Consider the following 18,322-nt stretch of genomic DNA (forward strand, 5'->3'; position numbering starts at 1 on the left):
TGATTGACCCTTTGCTAAGCCACGCCCCCCTTAGTTACTGTTGCAAAGTCTGACAAACTGTCGGACCTGACAGGCTTTTAGCACGGCGCTGCCACTGTTATTACTGCACTCCCTGAAGCTTACCGATCAAAGAGTAAAAGTGAACCACCGTTTTACCTGACTATTGAGACATCGATATTAAATGATCAACATTGTTCCTGTACAGCTGGTAGGCCTCTATTCATTTCATATTCAACAGTAGGGCTTTATAACGTTACATTCAGTAGTAAGTTAGCTAGCGTTAGCTAACTAATATTACATTACGAACAATGGACAGCCTACATTACTATTTTTTTTGGTTTTGTTAACAGAATAATTCATACTTCTCCTCTCAACCTCTCTGTGTAGTGACTGTAACTTACTTATTACACTTATTACAAGTGCCCCAGGAACAAGTTTGACCATATCTTGGAAAAATACAGCAAAAAATACAGCAAAAAAACTAGCAAGCATTAGAGTCAATGGAACGCAGCCATGAAACTACAGTTGGTTCTGTAGTGCGCTGTGTTGCGAATTGCACCCCCCCTCCCCTATCCAAATGTGTGTTATGTGAGACAGGAAAAAGATGTCCTCTGTGAGATAGCAGAGAGTTGCCAGTCAAGAAATCAGGTTTCTTTAGATAGATATATTAAGAAATTATATTTACTTACCTATTAAGTAAAACAATGTTTTTTTTTTAAATATAATTGTTAATTGTTCATAAATAAACAACAGCCACACCAAGAATTGAAGTGCTACATGATGTCTCATTCTCCTGTTATACAGTATTTTACAACTTGGGAGGGTTGGTTCATCTTGACTAACATACCAAAGAAAATGAACATCTGAAAAGAACATCTGAAAAGAACATCTCAACATCACATCTAGTGCATCAAGTATGACCACTGACAGATAACAGGACAATGTAAGCCTCACTGTGTCTGTACCAGAGTCCATTAGAAACCAGATAATATATGAAGTTTACAAAGGCATTGTCTGGTGAGGATCAAGGCTCCTCTCACTTTGCTTAATTAGATAAGCAATCTGCAAATCTTACCAAAATGTCTTTTTTAATTTTTTGAAATACAACAGAAATACAAATGTTGGGCCTCACAGTCTGGTAGAACAAAGACTGGGCCTTCTGATATCCTACAAGCCAGCCTGTTGGAATCCCCCAAAGCCTGCCATGCAGCTTGACTACACAAAGGAGGTCAGAGAACAATAGAAAGCCCAAATGGCGTGTCAGTGAATTCACACCTACCTGTGAACTCTTAACTTTTACAGTTTTTTCTGAATGCTTAAGCGCTAATCGTGATTCTTGTAGCACAATTTCTAAAACTATTAATACGTATAGCAAAACCACTCACTGAGTTTGCAAAACTAAAAGCACACTGCTTTGCACTCAGTTTGCAATTTTGTAACACACACTTTGCAAAACTGTAGGTACAATTCACTGCACAACACTCTTTTTGCAGAACTTTAAACACAACTCACTGCTTACACTCAATTACCAAATTTCCAACACACTCCTAGCAAAATTATACACATGTATGGCTATCATTAACACTATTTTGCCAACTGTCTGGCACACTTTCACATGTGAATACTGTTTTAGATAATTAGTTCACTTTGCAATCAGCCTAAGCACTATAAATAAGCCACAGATAAGCTGTCTGTGTGGAGTACAATGGAACGAGCAGTAAGAGTGAGAGGAGTGAGAATCAGAGGAGGCCGAGGAGGCCGAGGGAGAGGACGTGGAGGTGAAGAAGTTGGAGGAAGAGGACGTGGAGGTGAAGAAGTTGGAGGAAGAGGACGTGGAGTTGAAGAAGTGAGAGGGTTAGAGGAAGTTAGAGGAAGAGGACAAGGAGGAGCAAGAAGAGGACGAGGAGGGGAAAGAGGAAGGGTAAGAAGAGTAAGAAATAGAATAACTGATGACATCAGAGCTACAATAGTGGACCATGTCATCAACCAAGGGATGACCCTGAGGGAAGCTGGCCAACGGGTTCAGCCTAATTTGCGCCGCTACACTGTGGCAAGCATCATTAGGACATTTTGAAATGAGAATCGGTAAGTACTTTGTAGCACTGCCATACTGATGAGAAACACAACAGTACCATACATGCAAAAATACTGAAATTGTTACTTTACAGAATTGCTAGACGTCCACATGTTGGGGGCAGAGGAAGAATGTTCACTCCAGAGCAAGAGACCCATTTAGTGAACATGGTGATTGCCAATAATGCAATAAGACTGCGCGAAATACAGCAGCGCATAATTGATAATGACACCATCTTTCAAAATATACACAGTGTAAGCATTTCTGCACTAAGTCGTGTACTTGCGCGCCACAGAATAAGAGTGAAGCAAATTTACAGAGTTCCTTTCGAGAGAAACACAGAACGTGTAAAGCAACTGCGATATGACTATGTGCAGGTAAGCTATAGTGTCATTGGTTCTGAATTTGGAAGTGCATACTGTAGTGCTGTGCAAGGGCCTGATGTGTTGCATTTGTTTTGTCTTGTCCAGAGAGTGATGGAACTAGAAGCAGATGCCATGGGACATGAGCTACTTTTTGTAGATGAGGCCGGTTTTAACCTCAGTAAAACCAGGAGACGTGGCAGGAACATTATTGGACACCGTGCCATCATCAATGTCCCAGGACAACGTGGTGGTAACATAACCATGTGTGCAGCTATAAGCCAAAATGGTGTTGTTCACCATCATGCAACCATAGGCCCATATAACACTGCACAAATTATTGCATTCCTGGACACCTTACATGACATGCTCACTGTTCAGAGACCAGAGCAGACCCAATATGTCATCATATGGGACAATGTTAGTTTCCATAGGGCTGCTTTGGTCCACAACTGGTTGACAGACCACCCATTCTTCATGCAACTCATCGTCCCTCCATACTCTCCATTCTTAAATCCCATCGAGGAGTTCTTCTCTGCCTTGCGCTGGAAAGTGTACGACCGTCATCCTCATCAACAGGTAGCCCTTTTACAGGCAATGGAGGAGGCATGTGGAGATATTGACCAGGCATCATGTCAGGCCTGGATACGGCATTCAAGGAGATATTTTCCCCGGTGCCTTGGACTGGAGGATATCGCATGCAATGTGGACGAAATTTTGTGGCCGGACCCAGAAAGACGACATGATGTGACATGTGAAATTACTATTTTGTGTTCTGACTTTGTCTTGGTTTTGATGAGTGTGAATAAACACCAATACATGAAGTTTGGATCCTTGTATGTTTACATGACACTATGACAAAAGTATGACCTCAAATTGACATCTGTACACAGAGAAAGCAAAAGCCATGTGTTTTGTATTCATACCATCAGTGTGTAGTTGGCACATTGTGTGCTTAGTAGATGATGGCTTGTGTTTACTGTTTGATACGAAAACACCATTTTTACGAAGCTGTGAAGAGTTAATCTAGCTGTGTTCACTTTTGCAAGAGATCTACAATGTTTTGATAATTGGGTGAAAGGTTTTCTTATTTGTGTGTAGAGTTTTGCAAAAATAGCCAATAGTTACAAAAAATGTGCTTAAGCAATCAGAAAAAACTGTAAGTTTGTCAGACTTTAACAATGCAAATGAAAGCAGTTGTTTGATAGCTTTAGCTTGAAGCTGGCCATAATCACCCATAGATGTGAGGTGTTTCCCCTGTCAGTGCTGTAAAATATGTAGTTGGATTAATTTCATGTCCCATACTCATTCTCCAGCCTGTGGGTTGGCTTTGCCGGTTACTTTAGCGAGATGATCAGCTGATCAGTAGTTAATTGGTATTGGTAATATATAGTTGGATTGTAATTTCACGTAGTTCTTCTCCAGCCTCTGTTATGACTTTGTTACGTGGACAGAAATGTGCCCTTACCTTCCTGAGACAAACAGATGATGATATTATTGGTAATGAAATGGTAACAGCAAGGAAGCTGAGATCAGCAGCTAAACTTCACATTTTATCTGCTGCCCAGTCATACTAAAGCCTCTTACGTGTTGCTTTGATAGCAAGTAGATGCGTCAGTCCTTTTGGGAAATCCGTCGAAGTTTCTCTCAGCTCGGTTCTGACGATGCCAGTAGGTTCCATGGCACAGCTGATTCTTTGGCGGCAGCAACAGTAATCAGTGAAGTCGACGTTGGTTGAGAAGGTATAACACGGAGGTGATCTTCTCTCAGTTAAGCACAGTGTTTATCCGTCTTCTTCTGCAGGTACGGAACGTTATCTTGCGTATAACAGTTTCTTTAGGGATCCAAAATTGCGTTGGTAACACATAGAAAAATAATAGAGGTAAAAAGGAAAGAAGAAAACAGAGTTGCTCGTCCAGCAAGTGAAGTCTGTATTCAGGAACAAAGAAAGTTCAGCGCTGAAAGAAAATACCTCCTGTGGCTGCTGTTGCAGTTGCAGAAAGGCAAAGTTAATGATAGCCATACATGTGTATAATTTTGCTAGGAGTGTGTTGGAAATTTGGTAATTGAGTGTAAGCAGTGAGTTGTGTTTAAAGTTCTGCAAAAAGAGTGTTGTGCAGTGAATTGTGCCTACAGTTTTGCAAAGTGTGTGTTACAAAGTGCAAAGCAGTGTTTGTGCTTTTAGTTTTGCAAACTCAGTGAGTGGTTTTGCTATACGTATTAATAGTTTTAGAAATTGTGCTACAAGAATCACGATTAGCGCTTAAGCATTCAGAAAAAACTGCAAGTTAATTACCTGTCCAGGAGAAAACAGACAACTTCAGCACCGCTTTGAAAACATCTGTCCCACAATGTAGCCTTCCATCTGGGAAAATCCACATCCCTGTGTGTGCTCATCGTTTGTCCAATGTCACTTCTCTTCTTATTTCTAATAAACCAGAAGACTACTCAGAGACTGTATATTACTATTATTATTATTCCTCTTCTTCTTCTGTACATATTTAATGTAGTGACGGGCATCTACACTGCTGGAATTATACAAGCAGAAGAACGCCGTTTTGACGAAAAACACTCTTTAGCGCCACGTGTGCGTTGTCAGCTATGGTAGAAACATGACCTCCATAGAAGAGCATGTTCCGCAGTTATGTAGATAAAAATGCCTCATTCTAAGGTAATAATGGTTCATTATGTAATGTCTTTATACACCACTGAAAACATAGTTATGGATCTTATATTGAATTTCTGTCAAAAGCTCCTCAGAAATATTACATACTGAACCTTTAAGAAGACTTAGTTGTTTAATGTGGGGTGTACTTAGTAACTGGTTTTGATTGCTGAACTCATAATGCTTTTTAGTAAGCAGTGCGTTCGGGTTTACAGTGTGCGTATATATATATATATATATATATATATATATATATATATATATATATATATATATTGCAGATCTCCGCAGTACACATTGGACAAAATTCTATAATTGTTTTTAAAAGGAAGTTACAAATATAACATGACCCAAAAATTGACAGAAAGCAATCTGCAAATGCGCAAAAACTGTTTTGTGTGTAGAAGTCACTCTGTATTTTTATGAATATGATTTTACACATCACAAATGTAAAAATATATAATATTTGTAGATAGTGAAATATTTGCACATCATAGTACACATTTGTGGATTGTTTTCTGTGGGATACAAATATTTAAATCTAATAAAATCATGAACATGACATGAAAAATCATGAACATGAAAAACATGAGCTTCTTGTAGACACCGTGTGTGCAGTAATCAGAGATGTCACTCACTCTGTCTCATCAAACTCTGAAGCCTGTTCAGCTCTTTAGTCGTTTCAATGAGGCTGGCATTCAGCAGCTCTCTCTCTTCAGACATGGAGGAAAGCTTGTTATTACTGGCCTGGAGATGCTCCGTCAGGTTGGTATTGATAGTGGAAATCTGCGGCTGAGTGATGGTCTGAAATAAATCAAAATACATCAAATTTATGTTTATTCAACTACGATTTGAATCATTCAAAATGGACATTTTTCACTAACCATAATTATAGCTTATAGATTCATTTTGAAGCAAACATCTAAAGATTTCTGCATGTGTTGAGCAAATGTTTTATAGCAAAAAATACTTTTTGTATCCAGCTACTTGAGGCTGGCTGAGGGACAGGCATCATCATTAAAGCAGCTTTGCAGTCTGACCCAAAGCAGCCAAATTCAGTATATAATATGTATTCCTTGACCCTGCTTTTTTCACAATAGGTACAATAACACATATACATAATACATAGCAAAAAGTTCAATGTTCAGTGCTACGGGAGGTAAAGGAAATGCAACAATAATTACTTGATTGTATTTTCTTAAACCAATAAGTAAGTTAAAACCCTGTACTCTAAAAAGGCACAACATGTGGCATGTTTCTGTGAGGGGTACTGCTTTACATGCAAAATTTTGAAGTAGGCTACTGTACATGTTTTGTCCCCATTAAGACATTATTTCACTTCTCCTCCTGCTGGCAGTAGTTTGTACAACATGAATGTATAACTTTAATACGGTGGCCTGTAGGTCTCAGGTCAAATACAAACGCCACAACACGATTACAAAAGCCACGACACTATTACAAAAGCCACAACACAAATACAAACGCCACAACACGATTACAAAAGCCTTAACACGATTACAAAAGCCACAACACGACTGCAAAAGCCACAACACGATTACAAAAGCCTTAACACGATTACAAAAGCCACAACACGACTGCAAAAGCCACAACACGATTACAAAAGCCATAACACATATACAAAAGCCACAACACATATACAAATGCCACAACACGAATACAAAAGCCATAACACGATTACAAAAGCCATAACACAAATACAAACGCCACAACACAAATACAAACGCCACAACACGATTACAAAAGCCACAACACAAATACAAACGCCACAACACGACTGCAAAAGCCACAACACGATTACAAAAGCCACAACACGACTGCAAAAGCCACAACACATATACAAACGCCACAACACCATTGCAAAAGCCATAACACGATTACAACAGCCACAACACGAATACAAAAGCCACAACACAAATACAAACGCCACAACACCATTGCAAAAGCCATAACACGATTACAAAAGCCACAACACATATACAAAAGCCACAACACAAATACAAACGCCACAACACGATTGCAAAAGCCACAACACGATTACAAAAGCCATAACACATATACAACAGCCACAACACGATTACAAAAGCCACAACACAAATACAAACGCCACAACACGATTGCAAAAGCCACAACACGATTACAAAAGCCATAACACATATACAACAGCCACAACACGATTACAAAAGCCATAACACGATTACAAAAGCCACAACACATATACAACAGCCACAACACGAATACAAAAGCCACAACACAAATACAAACGCCACAACACGATTACAAAAGCCACAACACGATTACAAAAGCCACAACACGATTGCAAAAGCCACAACACGAATACAAACGCCACAACACGATTACAAAAGCCACAACACGATTACAAAAGCCATAACACGATTACAAAAGCCATAACACAAATACAAACGCCACAACACAAATACAAACGCCACAACACGATTACAAAAGCCACAACACAAATACAAACGCCACAACACGACTGCAAAAGCCACAACACGATTACAAAAGCCACAACACGACTGCAAAAGCCACAACACATATACAAACGCCACAACACCATTGCAAAAGCCATAACACGATTACAACAGCCACAACACGAATACAAAAGCCACAACACAAATACAAACGCCACAACACCATTGCAAAAGCCATAACACGATTACAAAAGCCACAACACATATACAAAAGCCACAACACAAATACAAACGCCACAACACGATTGCAAAAGCCACAACACGATTACAAAAGCCATAACACATATACAACAGCCACAACACGATTACAAAAGCCACAACACAAATACAAACGCCACAACACGATTGCAAAAGCCACAACACGATTACAAAAGCCATAACACATATACAACAGCCACAACACGATTACAAAAGCCATAACACGATTACAAAAGCCACAACACATATACAACAGCCACAACACGAATACAAAAGCCACAACACAAATACAAACGCCACAACACGATTACAAAAGCCATAACACAGATACAGATGCCACAACACAAACGCCACAACACAAATACAACCGCCACACCACGAGTACAAAAGCCACAACACGATTACAAAAGCCACAACACGATTGCAAAAGCCACAACACGAATACAAACGCCACAACACGACTGCAAAAGCCACAGCACGATTACAAAAGCCATAACACGATTGCAAAAGCCACAACACAAATACAAACGCCACAACACGATTACAAAAGCCATAACACGATTACAAAAGCCACAACACAGATACAGATGCCACAACACAAACGCCACAACACAAATACAAACGCCACAACACGATTACAAAAGCCATAACACGATTACAAAAGCCACAACACAGATACAGATGCCACAACACAAACGCCACAACACAAATACAAACGCCACAACACGATTACAAAAGCCACAACACGAGTACAAAAGCCACAACACGACTGCAAAAGCCACAACATGATTACAAAAGCCACAACACGAGTACAAAAGCCACAACACGACTGCAAAAGCCACAACATGATTACAAAAGCCACAATACGAGTACAAAAGCCACAACATGATTACAAAAGCCACAATACGAGTACAAAAGCCACAACACGACTGCAAAAGCCACAACACGATTACAAAAGCCACAACACAAATACAAACGCCACAACACGATTACAAAAGCCACAACACGAGTACAAAAGCCATAACACGATTACAAAAGCCTTAACACGATTACAAAAGCCTTAACATGATTACAAAAGTCACAACACATATACAAAAGCCACAACACAAATACAAACGCCACAACACGATTACAAAAGCCACAATACGAGTACAAAAGCCATAACACGATTACAAAAGTCACAACACATATACAAAAGCCACAACACAAATACAAACGCCACAACACGACTGCAAAAGCCACAACACGATTACAAAAGCCTTAACACGATTACAAAAGCCTTAACATGATTACAAAAGTCAGAACACATATACAAAAGCCACAACACAAATACAAACGCCACAACACGACTGCAAAAGCCACAACACGAATACAAACGCCACAACACGACTGCAAAAGCCACAACACGATTACAAAAGCCACAACACGAATACAAACGCCACAACACGACTGCAAAAGCCACAACACAAATACAAACGCCACAACACGACTGCAAAAGACATAACACGATTACAAAAGCCACAACACATATACAAATGCCACAACACAAACGCCACAACACAAATACAACCGCCACAACACGATTACAAAAGCCACAACACAAACGCCACAACACAAATACAAACGCCACAACACGATTGCAAAAGCCACAAGATGAGTACAAAAGCCACAACACGACTGCAAAAGCCACAATACGAGTACAAAAGCCACAACACGATTGCAAAAGCCACAACACGATTACAAAAGCCACAACACGATTACAAAAGCCACAACACGATTACAAAAGCCACAATACGAGTACAAAAGCCACAACACGATTGCAAAAGCCACAACACGATTACAAAAGCCACAATACGAGTACAAAAGCCACAACACGATTGCAAAAGCCACAACACGATTACAAAAGCCACAATACGAGTACAAAAGCCACAACACGATTGCAAAAGCCACAACACGATTACAAAAGCCACAATACGAGTACAAAAGCCACAACACGACTGCAAAAGCCACAGCACGATTACAAAAGCCATAACACATATACAAAAGCCACAACACAAATACAAACGCCACAACACGATTACAAAAGCCACAACACGAGTACAAAAGCCACAATACGAGTACAAAAGCCATAACACGATTACAAAAGCCTTAACATGATTACAAAAGTCACAACACATATACAAAAGCCACAACACAAATACAAACGCCACAACACGACTGCAAAAGCCACAACACGATTACAAAAGCCACAACACGAATACAAACGCCACAACACGACTGCAAAAGCCACAACACAAATACAAACGCCACAACACGACTGCAAAAGACATAACACGATTACAAAAGCCACAACACAAATACAAACACCACAACACGACTGCAAAAGACATAACACGATTACAAAAGCCACAACACATATACAAATGCCACAACACAAACGCCACAACACAAATACAACCGCCACAACACGAATACAAAAGCCACAACACGAACACAAAAGCCACAACACAAACACAAAAGTCATAACACGATAACAGAAGTCACAACACAAATTGAAAAAGCCATAACGAAAGTGAATCACCACAGAAGCTGACAATGAAAGAGTCAGCCGAATCTGAAAAAATAACAGTGGATTACTCTCCATGGAACACAACTACACAATAGTACAGTGGCAGTGTGGCCATCCTGCAGTCAGGAGGTCTGGGTTCAAATCATAGAAAGAATGTTCTTTTTAATCTGACTTTTTTCTGCATAAAAGTGCCAAATTAGTAAATGTAGGCCTACATGGAAGAAGAACTTCTTACCCATTTGATAAATAAGTAATATGTTGTTCTGGTCAAATAATATACAGCAGGATATTTGAGTGAATTAAACAGCTGTTTGTGCAGATTAGCTTAAAAAACAGACTCAAAATGTGCTAAACAAAAAGCAAGGAGTCTCTGGTTACCACAGAGATGACTTTATACTTACACAAGGGGGTGTGGAGGGTGCTGCAGCACCCCCATTGACAGGGAGGAACACAGTGTGCAAATTACATGTGCAGAATACATAATGGGCACTATTGTTACAATATGACAACATAAAATACACCAGGTTAGTGCTGAATGCAGAAGATGCTCTTTATGTTTCAGCCTAATAATTTGACGTCAGCAGCTGTTTGCATTGTTTTGTCACGATTATACGAGCTACACTGGTGTGATGCGTGAATTGGCTCTGACAATATCTGAATAGTCATGTATGCACAAATCATCCACCCACACTCAACCCAACTAATTATTTTCTCAGATTTATCCCACCTCTACCGGTCCTTTTAACTTTCCAGGTGATTTCTTTATTGTGTTGATGTATGAGTGTTTTTGTTTAACAGTTTACTTTCAATTTATGCAGCAAAACTAAAAGCTGTAGTTATAAACTTGACAGGACAGGCAGAGGAAACTCTGCAAAGGAAACAGAATTCAACCTTGACCTTCTGAAATAATTTAGACGCTCTGATGGAGTTTCAGGATTGATCAGGAGGCCGGCTGCTTTACTCCAAACAATTTCACTGTATGAACCTGGACTGTGTGTGAGACCTTTTGGATTTGGAGAAGAACACAGAACATTAAACATTAGATTCTGACTGATTCATGTCGGCGTGTCAATTTAAATATTACGCTGCTGTGCCCGTGCGTAAATGCGCACAGCATCTCTTTTAATGGGGAGACACTTCACCCTATTTCACCCACCCGGAAAGTCACAAAACAGTTTGCAGCGGTGCTCTCAGTTATTGCACGCACAAAGTTTTTATGTGTTTCCCCAACTGTGGACACTGAGCGTGGAACAGTTTTCCAAGTTGAAATGAGGGTAGAGACTGTGTAATCAGCTGCGCCTGCGTGACCTTCATTTAAAGTTTTTTTGGATTGCTTAAGCACGATTTTCAAAACCGGGCCCGTGGTTTCTAAACACTACACACAATTAGCACAACCACACACCCAAATAGCAAAACACTACAGACCCTTTGCATAATTAAACACTCTTGTAAAAACTATACCAGTGTGCCAGTGTCTCAACATCAACACTGGCACGCATCCTTAAAAAAAAAACATATTCAAATGAAGCAAATTTATCGAGTGCCTTTCGAGCGCAAGGGTGAAACGACTGCGGCATGATTATACAGAGGTATGTATTCACTTTAGCAGTGTGATCTTGCATACTGTCTCATAATCTTTTACTGTACTGTAATATGTATACTAGATCTACACTGAACTACACAATTTTGCCTGACACTGTTCTTCAGAGAGTTTTACGAATGGATGGAGAGGAGATCCAGAATGAGTTCATTTACGTAGATGAGGCTGGGTTCAACCTGACGAGAACACGAAGGAGGGGAAGAAACATCATTGGCCACAGGGCTATAGTCAATGTCCCAGGGCAACGTGGCGGTAATGTAACACTCTGTGCAGCCATTACACAGAATGGGGTCCTCCACCGCCATGCCCGTATGGGCCCTTACAACACAGCACTCATACTTACATTCTTGGACCAATTGCACAACATAACAGCAGCAAATCAAATCGATCATATGCAATACATTGTTGTCTGGGACAATGTGTCTTTCCACCGCTCTGCTCTGGTTCAGAACTGGTTTCAGCAACATCCACATTTCACCGTCCTATATCTTCCACCATACTCTCCATTCCTCAACCCTATAGAAGAGTTTTCCCGGCATGGAGGTGGAAGGTATATGATTTCCGTCTCTTCAGGCTGAGGTACACGTCATCCAAGCCATGGAGGAGGCCTGTGACCAGATGGAGGTAGCAGCAATGCAAGGATGGATTCGTCATTCAAGACGTTTCTTTCCAAGGTGTCTTGCTAATGACAATATTGCCTGCGATGATGAAATTCTCTGGCCAGATCCAGCTAGGCGAAGAGACAATGTCTAGTTGTTGTTTTTGTTTTACAGTAAACATACAGTACAATATGTAAAGTGACGTTTTGTTACAGTATTATGAATCTCCATGTCAACATTTTGGGAGTGTTGAGAAATAAATGAGTTTCTTCAGTCTGCAACATTGGTCTTGTGTAGTGTTTTTAATTTACATTATATTTGTACTTTGTTGATGGTAGCCTACTCTAATCCTAGGGAAGTAGAAGTGCTAAAAGTGTTTTAGGTTCATCACAGCAGAGTGTAACTCGTGCAAACAGAGTATAGTAATGTGAAACGTGTGTGTTTCATATGGTAACAAAGTGTGGTTTTTAAACAGAAGTGTATAGTTTTTACAAGAGTGTTTAATTATGCAAAGGGTCTGTGGTGTTTTGCTATTTGGGTGTGTGGTTGTGCTAATTGTGTGTAGTGTTTAGAAACCATGGGCCCTGTTTTGAAAATCGTGCTTAAGCAATCCAAAAAAACTGTAAGAAGTAGGTTCTTTCCATGATTCAAACCCAGACTTCTTGAATGCAGTGTATAGTTGTGTTCTTCAGAGAACAATTACTGTTAGAACTGTTACTAAACATCTCTTTCGTTGTCAACTTCCGTTGTGGCTTTTGTGTTCGTGTTGTGGCGTTTGTATTTGTGTTGTTGCGTTTGTATTTGAGTTGTGGCTTTTGCAGTCGTGTTGTGGCGTTTGTATTTGTGTTGTGGCTTTTGTGTTCGTGTTGTGGCTTTTGTAATCGTGTTGTGGCTTTTGCAGTCGTGTTGTGGCTTTTGTATTTGTGTTGTGGCTTTTGTATATGTGTTGTGGCTTTTGTATATGTGTTGTGGCTTTTGTGTTCGTGTTGTGGCTTTTGTATTTGTGTTGTGGCTTTTGTAATCGTGTTGTGGCTTTTGTGTTTGTGTTGTGGCTTTTGTATTTGTGTTGTGGCTTTTGTATATGTGTTGTGGCTTTTGTGTTCGTGTTGTGGCTTTTGTGTTCGTGTTGTGGCTTTTGTAATCGTGTTGCGGCGTTTGTGTTCGTGTTGTGGCTTTTGTGTTCGTGTTGTGGCTTTTGTAATCGTGTTGCGGCGTTTGTGTTCGTGTTGTGGCTTTTGTAATCGTGTTGTGGCTTTTGTAATCGTGTTGTGGCATTTGTATTTGTGTTGTGGCTTTTGTATTTGACACTGTACACTGTACTTTAATAAACAGATGACCTTTGTACCATGCGACTCATGACCTTTCCGAAAGTACTTACTACTCCCTCCCCCTACCTACTTCCACTCCGTTTGTACGTTCATGGGGAGGGTCCGCCACATTGGCCCAATCCCAATGTCCCCCCTAAACCCTAAGCCCTGAACCCTCACAGACTTAGCTGACATGACTTAGTAATTGATTGAGTGCAAAAGGCTGCAAGGGTTCAATATGCTGTAAACAGGAATGGGGCAGCACTTTCCCACATTATCACACATTATTATTACCTTGACAACGCTGAAAGAAGTTGCACACTTTTTATTTCATGTTTTTGCATGATTTTTAAAGGAGACCTATTATGCTTTTCCATATTGTATGAATTATCTACAATGTTACAATGTCGGATGTTCATGTTTAACATGGCCAAAGCTTCAAATAATGAGGTAAAAGTATTTAGAAATCCCTGTGAGTAATAACCTCAGATTTCCTCCTATTCTGATCACTCTGCTGCTTTTTCTACCGACGGCTCTGTTTGACCACGCATGGAGCTACATGAGCCGGTATTCCATATATGGTCATTTGCTCCGCAAAGCTACGCTCGGTCTGTCTGTACCGCTCACATAGGGGGGGGGGGGGGCTTAAAGTGACAGTAGCATGGACAGCTACAGACAGAGGGTAAAATGATGCCCTATATGAAGGTAGTATAAGATAGAAAATTTATTTTTTTAAACTTTGAATCTGCCATACAGGGATAATACAGTATACATACAATATAATAGGTCTCCTGTAAATCTTGCTGGCTCTTGCCCTACAAGGTGGATGAGAGCCAAAACAAAACTACATAAAACAACATAATAATAGATCTGGACAAAACTAGATGTATCACATAACAAGAAACAAAGGCATTAAAGAAAAATGTTTAAATATTTACACATTTGAACTGTTTTAATTGCTTTACTTCTCTTCAGACCAGATAATGCTTCAATATAATGTTGTTGATTTCTAATGTGAAATGTATTTGTGGTAGGACCATTTGTATTTGTGAATACAATATTTTCCATATAAGATAACGAGGTTCAAAATATGAAGTCTTTAACAATCAATATCGATCCTGTAATATAATGCCTCTTTTTCATAAAATTGCTGAACCATTAAAGAAATATTATAAATCTAACCAAAATAATTTGGTATATTTACACACAGTAATCATTGTATGGTGTTTGTGACTCATCAATAATTAAGTAACTTTGGTAATTGTGTTTCATTTCTTAATTTCACCCTTTCTCTTCAAATAAACTGACTTACGACATCACAGTCTCCAGTGCTTGATGGGGGAAGGCTACTGTTCAGATAGCACAGGATTTTGTGCATGCAGGATAAACGTGTATAAATATGTGGAATAATGTTTTTTCTGTTATTACTGTAGTTTTGTGGATCATCACTGAAACAAATCTATTTAGATATCCAAAATAGAAAAGACATGATAAAGACAACATGCACCAGTTTTTAAATACAGTTTAAAATATGGCACCAACACAAAATATAAAACTTCCATGCTTGATATCAAATAATTCAACAGGAATATTGTGAAAGCAAGAAGGGCAGCCAAAAATAGAATAGGAAAGAATGCCTAACTAAACACATAATTTAAAAAAAACAAACTTCTGAATGTGAACCAAACTCACAGAGGACACCAAAGCAGATGACTCCAGCCAGCAGGAAAACACTCAGCAGCCCCAGACAGAGAACAGCACTATGAAATCTCCTCACTGAGCTCCGGGAATCTGAAAACAGAGAACACACTATAGTCAAGGATACAATAATACTGACAGATAATAATATACATTCCCGCAGAGCTCAGTCTGCCAGCCTCTTTGTCTGACTCATTATTCTTACCAGTCTGATACCTGTCTGGTTTTGAGTCAACAGATCTGTCATATTCAGCATTTACATAGATTTCCTCCATCGCTCATAAGAATGCCCAGTGCTTTGTGGAGGGTCGGCTCTGCAGCACAAGTTACTCTGGGTTCAGTTGTTTTGAACTTTAGTTTATTAGGAAGTCACACCTCAAAAGGCTAAAAATTGTTTGTGCAATACTCGCCTGTCATCTCACTTGAAACAGGAGATCAAAAGCTAGATAAGTTTAATGTTAATAAGTAAAACGTATAAAGGAATAAAATTATTTTCATAATTTACTTTACAGGTTCCTAAAATATGTTATACATTCTAGACAGAATCTTGTCTTGTACTAATTGTGGTCTTATGCATCTACTCTGCATTGATATAGGATGTTTTGGTGGAACTACAATTCTGCTAATCTTTTATCTTAGAAGACTGTATAAGCTAAAGCAGCTTGTAGCTTGGCTGTGGGAAGTGAAATATTGAGGCCAAAAGAAAAGGAAGTCTTTATTTCTCATGATCTGTCAGAACTGATAAAGTTATTACAGTTTTTCTCATTAGCTTTGCCACATGCAAAATATTACTGTAAAGCCAGCTGGTGATCTAGTTTCACTGTGGACAAGAAAATCATATATGTGAATGTGAATAACCTTTTGGTTAATGTGTTAGTATCTTCATCAAATATATCACAAGAGTGAAAAAATAGCAAATTGTAGAGGTCTAATTAGTATTTTTATGCCAGTTTCTTTTATATAAATTGATGTTGCTCCTCTTCCCTCTAGTCTGGCCTCCTGACTCTGTGATGTCATGCAAACATCCACACAAAAAAACTAACTGGTCACCTGAGTTAGAAATCAGCAACAGGCACTTAACAATGCAAATTGATGAATTGATGTGTGAAAGTGATTTCATTGAAGCGAGTGACATTCATGTCCTTAGTCTTTTTTCTAGGGATGTGGGGGGATTTAGCAGCTTTGGGGCAGATTGCAGTTTAGGACTAAAATGTAGAGCCACATTTCACATTTTAGAAGAGTTTGAGATGAACATTTGCTTTCTAAAATCTGCTTTCTGTCTAAAGAAAATCTAATTTATTGAATTTCATGAGCCATTACATATTTTATGGAATATAATTATAAGTTGGGCAATAAGCTTGACAAAAGTCAAAGTAGTTCAGCAATTGCTTTATTCAGTAGCATTTGATACGTTCAGTGATCATTTAGTGAACATTTATTAGCAAGAGTCCATGATGCGCCTCATGCTCATCCACCTCATGCCGCTCATGCCCATGTCCCTGAAGTTCCTGTACTCTCCGGGCCTCATGTACATCATCCTGCCTCTGTAGTGGGGCTGCTCGTACATCAGCCAGTGGCCGTCCATCACGTGGCAGGACTGGCAGTCAGCCATACGGTAACGGTCCATGATGTTGTCACAGTCGTCCATCATCTCGTAACTCTGACCACCGAAGTTCTCCCTCTCGTAGATCTTCATCCTGAACTGGCCTCTGTGCTGTAAAAACAGTTTGAGAGTTTACATCAGCGAGGAGTCATGAAAGGTCTTGTATAATAGAGAATAGTATAATATTGTATGATATTAGAGGTCACCATGTCCACAACAAACCACAATTATATTATTATTTACCATGGGGATCATACGGCAAGACCTGATGCCACCACTCCATCCCATCATGCTCATGTAGTCAGCGTACTCGCCCCTCTTCATGAACCACTGGTTTCCCATGTAGTTGGGACGGTCATAGACCATGAAGCAGCCGCCCTCCACCCTGCAGGAGTGGCACCTGCTCAGGTAGGAAGTCATGTCAGAACAGTCGTTCATGCACTCATAGGAACGACCCTGGAAATTCCTGTCCTCGTAGAAGATGATCTGGAAAAAAAGTGAATCTCATTTTGTAAAAAATAATTTCTGGTTATTAGAAAAAGGTTTTTAATAGAAGTACCTTGCCCCTCATGTTCATGCTGGTGTTGCTCATGTTGGATGCAGATGTGCTGTTGCTCCTGAACTGCCTTCCTCCCTGGTTTAACCCCTTCCTTTTATACCAGACCAAACATAACAAATCAGTGGCCCCCCTCAGAGAACCCCTTACTCAGCAGCTATTGAAGCCTGTAGAATGCAGAGGTTATGTCCATTTTTCAGGCACTGGGGAACGAGAACAGTCTTTAGAAAGGCCTTTTGTCTCAGTGTAACATGTGAACAGGCGGGCCCCACTGTGAAAACCGTGTGTATGACCTGTATTGGTGCATATTTATTTCTTTTTGTTTATTTAAATTGTGCTTTGGTGTAATACATGTGTTACACAGACACATACACTTCAGAATTTGTTAGAATAAGCTTTGTGTATTGTGTGAAACACAGAACTTTGTCACGAATCCTCGGCCATGTTGTCTATATGTTAGTGGTTGTCTTTGTTTTGTTTGTCATTGTCTGTGGTTTAAATGCTGGTGTGTTTTTGTTCTGTCAGCTTTGTGTTTTTCTCCCTGTCACTCCTGGCATGTGGTTGGGGAGCGTGCCTATCGC

At 39.7% G+C, this 18,322-nt stretch overlaps 1 protein-coding gene and 1 long non-coding RNA gene across 2 annotated transcripts; both read right to left on the reverse strand.

The window, feature by feature from the left end:
* Positions 1-5,881: 5,881 nt before the first annotated feature.
* On the reverse strand, positions 5,882-15,915 carry LOC119885212. The gene is made up of 3 exons (XR_005441212.1): positions 15,788-15,915; positions 15,577-15,675; positions 5,882-5,905 (listed from the first exon to the last, which is right to left on the reverse strand). It is a non-coding gene; the product is annotated as an uncharacterized LOC119885212 (long non-coding RNA).
* Positions 15,916-17,020: 1,105 nt separating this feature from the next.
* LOC119885211 (gamma-crystallin M3-like) lies at positions 17,021-17,846 on the reverse strand. The gene is made up of 3 exons (XM_038695362.1): positions 17,745-17,846; positions 17,429-17,671; positions 17,021-17,296 (listed from the first exon to the last, which is right to left on the reverse strand). The coding sequence occupies exons 1-3, from the start codon at positions 17,775-17,777 to the stop codon at positions 17,021-17,023; spliced, it is 552 nt and encodes a 183-aa protein (XP_038551290.1). The 5' UTR covers positions 17,778-17,846.
* Between the last annotated feature and the right edge of the window lie 476 nt (positions 17,847-18,322).

This window comes from Micropterus salmoides, unplaced genomic scaffold (genome assembly GCF_014851395.1).
Source record: "Micropterus salmoides isolate LMB-PRFRI ecotype aquatic unplaced genomic scaffold, ASM1485139v1 Ms_hic_scaffold_3947, whole genome shotgun sequence".
NCBI lineage: Eukaryota > Metazoa > Chordata > Actinopteri > Centrarchiformes > Centrarchidae > Micropterus > Micropterus salmoides.

Bases quoted from the DNA above. Each gene is read 5' to 3' on its own strand.
- LOC119885211 (XM_038695362.1), bottom strand. From the start codon at position 17,777: ATGAGCAACACCAGCATGAACATGAGGGGCAAG. The intron at 17,672-17,744 runs GTACTTCTATTA...CTTTTTTTCCAG, and splicing joins GCATGAACATGAGGGGCAAG to ATCATCTTCTACGAGGACAG. The intron at 17,297-17,428 runs GTAAATAATAAT...CTGTTTTTACAG, and splicing joins CTTGCCGTATGATCCCCATG to CACAGAGGCCAGTTCAGGAT.